Source organism: Triticum aestivum, chromosome 1B (genome assembly GCF_018294505.1).
Source record: "Triticum aestivum cultivar Chinese Spring chromosome 1B, IWGSC CS RefSeq v2.1, whole genome shotgun sequence".
In the NCBI taxonomy this organism is placed as follows: domain Eukaryota; kingdom Viridiplantae; phylum Streptophyta; class Magnoliopsida; order Poales; family Poaceae; genus Triticum; species Triticum aestivum.
The window spans coordinates 60,921,076-60,929,329 of NC_057795.1; the positions used below are offsets into that span (position 1 = coordinate 60,921,076).

At 43.1% G+C, this 8,254-nt stretch overlaps 1 protein-coding gene across 1 annotated transcript; it reads right to left on the bottom strand.

Moving 5' to 3' along the window:
* Positions 1 to 4,171: 4,171 nt before the first annotated feature.
* Positions 4,172 to 5,081, bottom strand: LOC123086699 (putative germin-like protein 2-1). The gene is made up of 2 exons (XM_044508476.1): positions 4,950 to 5,081; positions 4,172 to 4,841 (listed from the first exon to the last, which is right to left on the bottom strand). The coding sequence occupies exons 1-2, from the start codon at positions 5,059 to 5,061 to the stop codon at positions 4,306 to 4,308; spliced, it is 648 nt and encodes a 215-aa protein (XP_044364411.1). The 5' UTR covers positions 5,062 to 5,081; the 3' UTR covers positions 4,172 to 4,305.
* Between the last annotated feature and the right edge of the window lie 3,173 nt (positions 5,082 to 8,254).

Sequence of the window (8,254 nt, forward strand, 5' to 3'; positions counted from 1 at the left end):
TGCTCACAAAATATGTTCAAGCTCATGTTTTTTGTTGAGATCTCCACGTCCCTAATTAATTTTTTCTTGAACCAACCCATATATTACAATTATATTTATCATCTATCTATATTTTCTCCACGAGGGTACACCGTGTACTCCCTCCATTTCAAAATAGATGACTCAACTTTGTACTAACTTTAGTACAAAGATTAGTATAAAGTTGGGTCATCTATTTTGGAACGGAGGGAGTATCTTTCAGCCTCTTCGTTATGTAGACCGATCCCAAAGAATTCACTTCCAATTTATTAAGTTTTGGAAAAGGTTCCATGAACCTGTTCGGACCGGGTTTTTTTCTATGTTTTTTGTAATTTCTTTTATTTTTATTTTTTGTTTTCTTTTCCATTTTGCCTATACATGTTGACTTTTTTAATACGCGTTTTACATTTTCCCTAAACATGCGGAATATTTTTGATACACGTTGAACATTTAACAAATAGATGATGAATCTTTTTGAAATACCTATTTCAATATTTTTTCGGGTTCTTGTTAAACAGTTTTCAAATCACATTGACATTTTCTTGAATGTTACAAAACTTATATTTAAATTATGTGAACATTTTTTACATTGTATAAACATTTTGTTGAATGTCACGATTTTTTTTAATGTGTGACATTTGTAAATGTCATGAATTGTTTTTTATGGTACAAACATTTTTTAAAACCACGTGAACAAGTTCATGTACACCACGTTAAGATTTTAAATACGCACTGAATGTTTCTAAAATTTTATAAAGTAATTTTCAAATATGTATATTGTTTTAAAATATAAACAAAAAACTAAAAAACAAAATGAATGAACTTAACTAACCATCATAGCAACTAATGGGTGGGCCCACTACACGTCACTAGAGGCGAGCGCTCTTTGCGCCTTGCAGTAGGCAAGACAGAGATACTTCCCTCGTTTATAGGCGCATAAGGCGGGGGTAGAGGGGACCAATTCCCACCTTCGTGTTCCTGGCAGGCCTCCGTGAAAATCCATGAGATGAAAAGGTACTTCAAACCCTTTCCCAGCAGGCCAGATATCCATGGATGCCCTAATTGATGAATATTTTTAATTCATGTCTGGTTGTACAAATATTTTTTATTCTCAAAGTTGATATCCTAGATCAGCCACTAGGGCCTTCTAGAAATCAAATTCCATGGCCAGGCACATCTCCATGGCATTGCATTGTAGGGGGAGAGCGGGAGGCAAAAGATAGACAAATAAAAACAAGATGGACATTATTTCCTCACCAAATCTATTGAGGACGCCACTCATTGTATTATTGCGAGGGAAACCCACCACAAAGGACTTGGGGTTGGGGAAGCTACATCCATGGGACAACAACCCAATCTGTCCAGACGGTCGGGCCAACACCACTCATAGAAGCCAGCGCCAAAAATCGCATGTGTGTAGTTGAGGGGACAACCTCAATGAAAATATATCTCCCCAACATCAACCTAGCAATGTCAACAAACACAAACTAGAAGATCCTGACCAGACCGGCTGATCTAGAAGGAAGACACCTGACTAAACCCACACGGCCGCCCGAAAAAGCACCAACGTTGTAGAGCAAGCGCCGAATGGTCAATATTTTGTTCGCCGAGGCCTCCACCTCTCCGTTTGCGACGAGGATGGAAGGGTGAGAGAAGCTTTTTGTTGAATGTGGTGGGGGTATCTTTGGTCCTCAAAGATATGTGAGTCGTCTCATGCCAACCTTTTTTTTGCATTTACAAATTGACTTGAACAAAAACACGAAACACACAACTACAAAGCCACTTGCTGGTTTGTAATTGGGTCAACCCACGACTCATTTGGTAGTTCACTTTTTTCGTAGAGATGATGAAGAAAATAATATTTAGAATAAATGAAAATATTATACCTCTTCTTCCATAAAACTCAATTAACATAACCATACAATAACTTTTGCATTCTAAAGAAACACACAAACATAATCTTTAGGCAAAGAACAAATGAACCAAATAAACAAATCGCCATATGTTTGTGAATCTAGAATTGAGCTTGTATATGGTCTACAATGTTCTTGTACGGTGGGGTTACCGAGGGACCGGACGTGGACATAAGTGGAAGCCAAAAAAGAAGCTACGATGTTGAGCATGTATAGTGAGGGACTCATTCGGCCATTGTGAGATTACCCTCTCACTTGGATGCCTACTTTCGCTCGCCGCGATCTGGTCGAGACAAGGGGGGCCTCATGTCCACTCCCCGCCGCGCGCAGTGGAGGAACAGCAGGGTCTCCTCCAACCCCCAGAGGAGGGCGTCAATGGCGGTATCTTGGTTGGTCTTAGCAGTCATGTCTAGTGCCACCTCTAGATCCACGTCAAGCCACTAACATTGTACAATATTGTTGTCAATGCGTGAACAGCTGTGCTCCTGCCTGGAGAACGAAGAAGGTCAAGTCTACCATGTAATCCATTGCATGACATGTGTTGACGAGTCGGTTGAGCATGTGGAGGATTTCTCTAGCGCGTGCTCAACACCAGACAAGGGGCCACTAACTATCATCACCTCTCTCACTCGGTGAACATTAAGCACCCACAAGTCCGTGTGTTGGTTGTCGAGAGAACGAGCTCTAGCGCCACGATAGTTGGAGGATGCCAACATTAGAATTACTAAAAAAAAGTCATCACCTATTTATCTTAAACTTTTTTACTTATTTGGAACTTTGTCGTCGCTAGTTGTTAAACTAATTCATCTAGATTATAATGAACGTCCTTTTAGTTTACAACATAGTCAAAATGTAATTATTTGTGAATTCTCTATTTTATTTTGTTGACGTCGTTTTCATTCATTTTGTCAAATTCATGATAATTGACCTATTTTATCAGTTTAACTGATGATAACTAGCAAATAATGTTGTAGGGTCTGTCAGATAATCTAATTACATGTGGATAGGAAACAAGATAGTTGTGCAAAGTGTTTAACCTATTGTTAGTATTGTTATTTTTTGGCAGTATTTTTATTGTTTCTGATGGAATCTTTAGCACACGGTCTTAATTGTCCTTTTGCTCTTATATTTAGCAAATTAATCTCCTAAACGTGTTGCTAGCATCAATATATGGTGTTTGTTGTTATACAACTCTTGCGTCTATTATTGCAAACAAGAGTTATATTTACATCGAAATGTATGAATTCTTTGGAAATATGTTAGCTATTGAGGATTTAGTTTATGAAATTTCAATAATCCAAGCAAATAAAAAGATGTAGAATCCCACCCACCCGCTAATTTGTGTTGCTTTACATATAATACATTTTGTATAAAATGTTTTATTTTATTTTCATATCTCGGTGTATATTCTTGGGGGGGAGGGAGAGAGAGGAGGGGGGGATGGGAAAGTCTAGAGCATTCCAATCTACTAAATATCACGATATTAGTTTGTTGGATCGTGCCTTCTCTGTTTCGAATCTACTTGAGGATGACAAAATCATGCCTCCACATCGTTGCATCGTTGGGGGAGAGCGAGCGGCAAAATCTGGACAAATAAGAACAAGATGGACATTGCTTCCTCATCAAATCTATTGAGGACACCACCTCATTGTATTTCTTCAAGGGAAACCCATCACAAACGAAAGGGACTTGGGGTTGTGGAAGCTACATCCACGGGGCAACAACCCAATCTGTTCAGATAGTGTGGCCAACACCACTCACAGAAGCCAACGCCAAAAATTGTGTGTGTGTGTGGTTGAGGGGACAACCACAATGTATACCTCACCGACATCAACCTAGAAATGTCGACAAACACAAACCAGAAGAACCTCACTAGGCCGCATCTAGAAGGAAGACACCTGCCTAAACCCATGAAGCCGCCCGAAAAAGCGCCAACGTTGTAGAGCAAGAGCCAAATGGTCATTATTTCGACTGTTGAGGCTTCCACCTCTCCGTTGGCAATGAGGATGGAGGGGTGAGAGAAGTTTTTAGTTGGTGGGGGCTCTCTTTGGTCATCAAAGATACGTGAGTCTAGTGCCAACCTTTGTTTTTGCATTTACATTTGACTTGAACAAAACCACGAAACACACAAGTACAATGTCACTTGTTGGTTTGTAACTGGATCAGCCCACGACTCATTTGGCAGTTCAGTTTTTTTCATAGAAATGATGAAGAACATAATATTTACAATAAATGAGAAAATTATACCTCTTCTTCCATAAAACTCAATTAACATAAACATACGATAATTTTTCATTCTAAAGAAACACACAAACATAATGTTTAGTCAAAGAACAAATGAACCAAAGAAATAAATCACAATATGTTCTTCAATCTAGAATTGAGCTTGGATATTGTCTACTATGTTCTTGTCCACCTGGAAGGCTTTGGCAAGGATATCATCTGAGATGGATGGCTTGGATCCGAACACCGCATTGTTTACGGTGATCACTCCAGGGTTCTTGCTGCTCAGCGCGGCAATGGCTACGGCTTTGTTGGTTCCCAAGTTGAACTGGAAGTGAATCAATCCTTGCGGAAACACAAACACGTCCCCTTTGTTCAGAAATTTTGCGAACAACTTGTTCTCTAGGTTTGACGTCACGAAACCAACATAGAGCGAGCCTTCCAGCACGGTGAGGATCTCGGTTGCGCGGGGATGGATGTGGGGTGGGTTTTGACCATTGGGAGCATAATCGACGCGAACCAGGGAGATGCCCAAAGTGTTCAACCCATCAATATGCGCCACATTAACTGCGGTCACAGCAGATCCTTGCTTGTTGCTCGTGTTCCCAGCCATGTGAAGGCCAGAGAAGAAGAAATCTTCTACCACAGCGGTCTTTGGGTCTTTGCATGCAAATCCATTGACAAAAACTGCACACATACACATACAGATTTTTGAACAATTAATTAACAGCTATGTATTGGCAGAAGTAACACAAACATTTCACCGCACGTATGTGTACGTGGTTATACACATACCTTGGGATGTTCTGTCAGCGACGCAGAAATCCTGGAGCTGGCCTGGGTCAGAGGCAAGAGCACGAGAAGCCGACATGGCCATAAGGGCAAGGAGGAAGAACTTTGAGGCCATATGGATGCCCAAAGTTAATGCTCACTAGATCAAGTGTGTTTGGTCGAGTAGACAATGAGTTATGCAAACTAGCTCTTGTGATGCTTCGAAGGGCTGCGGGAGACGGGTATGTATAGGGAATGGGAGGAAGAGCTTTTGTGTTTGTTCTGTTGAAGCGCATGCATGTGGAATTGTGGATATGAAGGAAATAGTCTTTAGTAGCTCCCAAGTCTAAAGCGTGTTCCGGGCCGGCCTGCCTATGACGGCCAACTAATCGATCCCACCCTGTCTTTTAATTCGTAAATAATGCATGGTTTGAACAAATCACGTTTGTCCTTGTACAAGCTCTCTTATCTCACCAGATGGAACTTGCGATGCAGTCATGCATCAACCTAAAGGCTTTAAACACTTTATTAAAGGACTCCATTTTTATAACTGCTAAAAACCATCTCCAAAAAAAAACCTGCTAAACACACAAGTAAGAAGTGTAGCACGCTCTAGGAGAAAACGCTTTCTTAACTGCATCTCCCAACTTTCGTTCTTGCTTGCTTGCTTTCTTTCTTTCTTTAACTAAAGATACAGAAGACTGATGCGGAAATGTAGCTTGGTGCTCGGGTTAAAGGTAGCCTGTTACGAGCCAACAATTTAGGCTTTGTTTGCCCACCCGTTAATAGGCCAACATGGATTAATTGGCCTGGCAACTGATTAATCGGTCTAATAGGCCAATTAATCCGCCTGACATGTTAACGTGATGAATAGGTGCTATCCGATTCGGCCATGCAATGAGTAGCGATTAACTGACCCATTAACTGATTACGGATGAATCCTTAGACATTATTTGATAAAGAAGCATCGACCAGGGGAAAGCTATCTGATGCAATTCTACATCGCAGGCTAATACTATGTTCGTCACGGCTTATTAGTTCAACTTTGACCTTTGATTGAACTATCAAAAAATAAGTTACATATCAAAAAATAATTATTGGAAACCTCTTTCAAATATGTATTCAACTATATAAGTTTTGTGACATACAATTTATATTTTATTAGTCAAATCCACGGTCAAAATTTGACATAAAATAAAAGGAGATCAATAAACCAGGACAAAGGTAATAACAAACAACGGCAAAAGGCCCATGAAAATGACCAAAAAAAGAAAAGACATGACAGACTCAAACTGGGCCTCACAAGAACCACGCATGACAGGAACGGCCGCAAACTAGGCAACGCGACGACTCAGGATGTGGAGACGCAGGAACAAGGTTTGTGCAAAAAAAAATACACCAAAAACATCAGTCAGATCAAAACTTTGATCAGACCTTGTTAAATCTCATTTTAAAAAGCTAAACAAATTATCCTAAGAGCTCAAAAAGGAAAACATATTAAAACAGTAGCTGCACTCACCAGAGAGCGATCGCTCGAGAAAAAAATGTTTACATATTTCTTAAAATATTCACAAAAATCTTATTTACGAATTTAAAAGTAATAATACTAAATAAAATTAAAAAGAAAGAAAGAAAGAAAATACAAAAAGAGAGAAAATGCAAATCTGGATAGAATAAATAAAGGAAAGACAGAAAAAGAAAAAAGAACCAAAAACCCAAGGTGGTTCACAAGTGTTTTTTTATAGAAAAAACAAGGCTCACAAGTAATTAGTTTTTTAAAGAGAAACACGTACAGTAATTAGTAGCTCTCTTCCGTATTACTCTCCCAAATAAATAAATAAAAACAACAAACACTATAGCCCAACAGGCACGAAAAACATCAGTCAAAAACAACATGAGACCCTAAAACGAGGCACGAACAACACATGAAACAACGCAGGTCGGGTCCACTGGCCAGTTCTTCGTTGTTCAAGAATGGTCCAAAGGAAAAATAAAAGAGGCACGCACAAGACAGGAAACAACTGCACGTTCCTGTTTGAAAAACTCTTTTCGATTGAAGAGGTACCTTCTAATCTTCACTTTTAAAGTCGTCACTGGGTGGTCCGTGGACATGGTTATAATTTTTATTACCACTGTTGTTCTTTAAGAAAAAAGATTTCCCCCATTTTGTATTCCAAAGCAACCAACCGATACATCCAAGGATAGGTGCTGGGACGGAAGCAGCACAATCACACCCAAAAGAAACGGAAGAGAAACAACAAGAGAAAAGAATGCCGACAACGGCGGATCGACGGAAACGAAGAAGCTTCACGACCACTGCGCCCATCAAAAGTCTCCCACCAAGCTCCAAGGCTCCGAAGCACCGGTACCAATCAGCACCTCCAAGAAGGACCGCGACGAAGACGACGCTGCTGCCAAGGGTTTCCCCGGTACACGACGAGGCGGGAGGAAGGGTCGCGCCTAACGCCCTCCAGGAAGGTCCGGCGGCACCCACCGGTGCCGCGTCGGTGTCGGACAGGCCGACAGGGGTTTCCCCCGATCCCAACGAAGAAGCTTCACGACCACTGCGCCCACCGAAAGTCTCCCACCAAGCTCCAAGGCTCCGAAGCACCGATACCAATCAGCACCTCCAAGAAGGACCGCGACGAATACGACGCTGCTGCTAAGGGTTTCCCCGGTACACGACGAGGCGGGAGGAAGGGTCGCCCCCGACGCCCTCCAGAAAGGTCCGGCGGCACCCACCGGCGCCGCGTCGGTGTCCGACAGGCCGACAGGGGTTTCCCCCGATCCCAACCTTCACCTCGGGTGCTCCAGAGCCTGCCACCAAACCGACCATCATCTTGCGCCACCATGGTCAAGAAGCCTCCACGCCGTCTCACCACGGCACCACGAGGTGAGGTCTGCACAACAAGGGATAGGAGACGGGACTAGGGGCCGCAGCACCGTCGGCACGCGGGAGGGCACAACCTCCACCGTCAACAACGGTAGCCGACCGGACACACTAGCAGGAGCCTACCAGGACCGTTGCCCACAGGCCCGGCCGGGAACTCCATTCCCGGAAAGCTCCCGCCATCGCGCTGCAGCAGGCACGCCATCGGCATCGCCGCCCCCCATCTGAGCCGCTCCTTCTCCTCACCACATAGACGACGACGAAGCTACGCCAGGGACCGGCCCGCTAGGACCCAGATGGGGCCGGGAGGGCCCAGATCTGGGTCGGGGATGCGCCGCCGGCCACCGCACGCCACCATGCCGTCCTGCTGCCAAGGGCAGCACCGCCACCGCGCCTACCGCCGGCGACCGTTGTCGGGTCGCCGGGCCGCCGCCCAGCC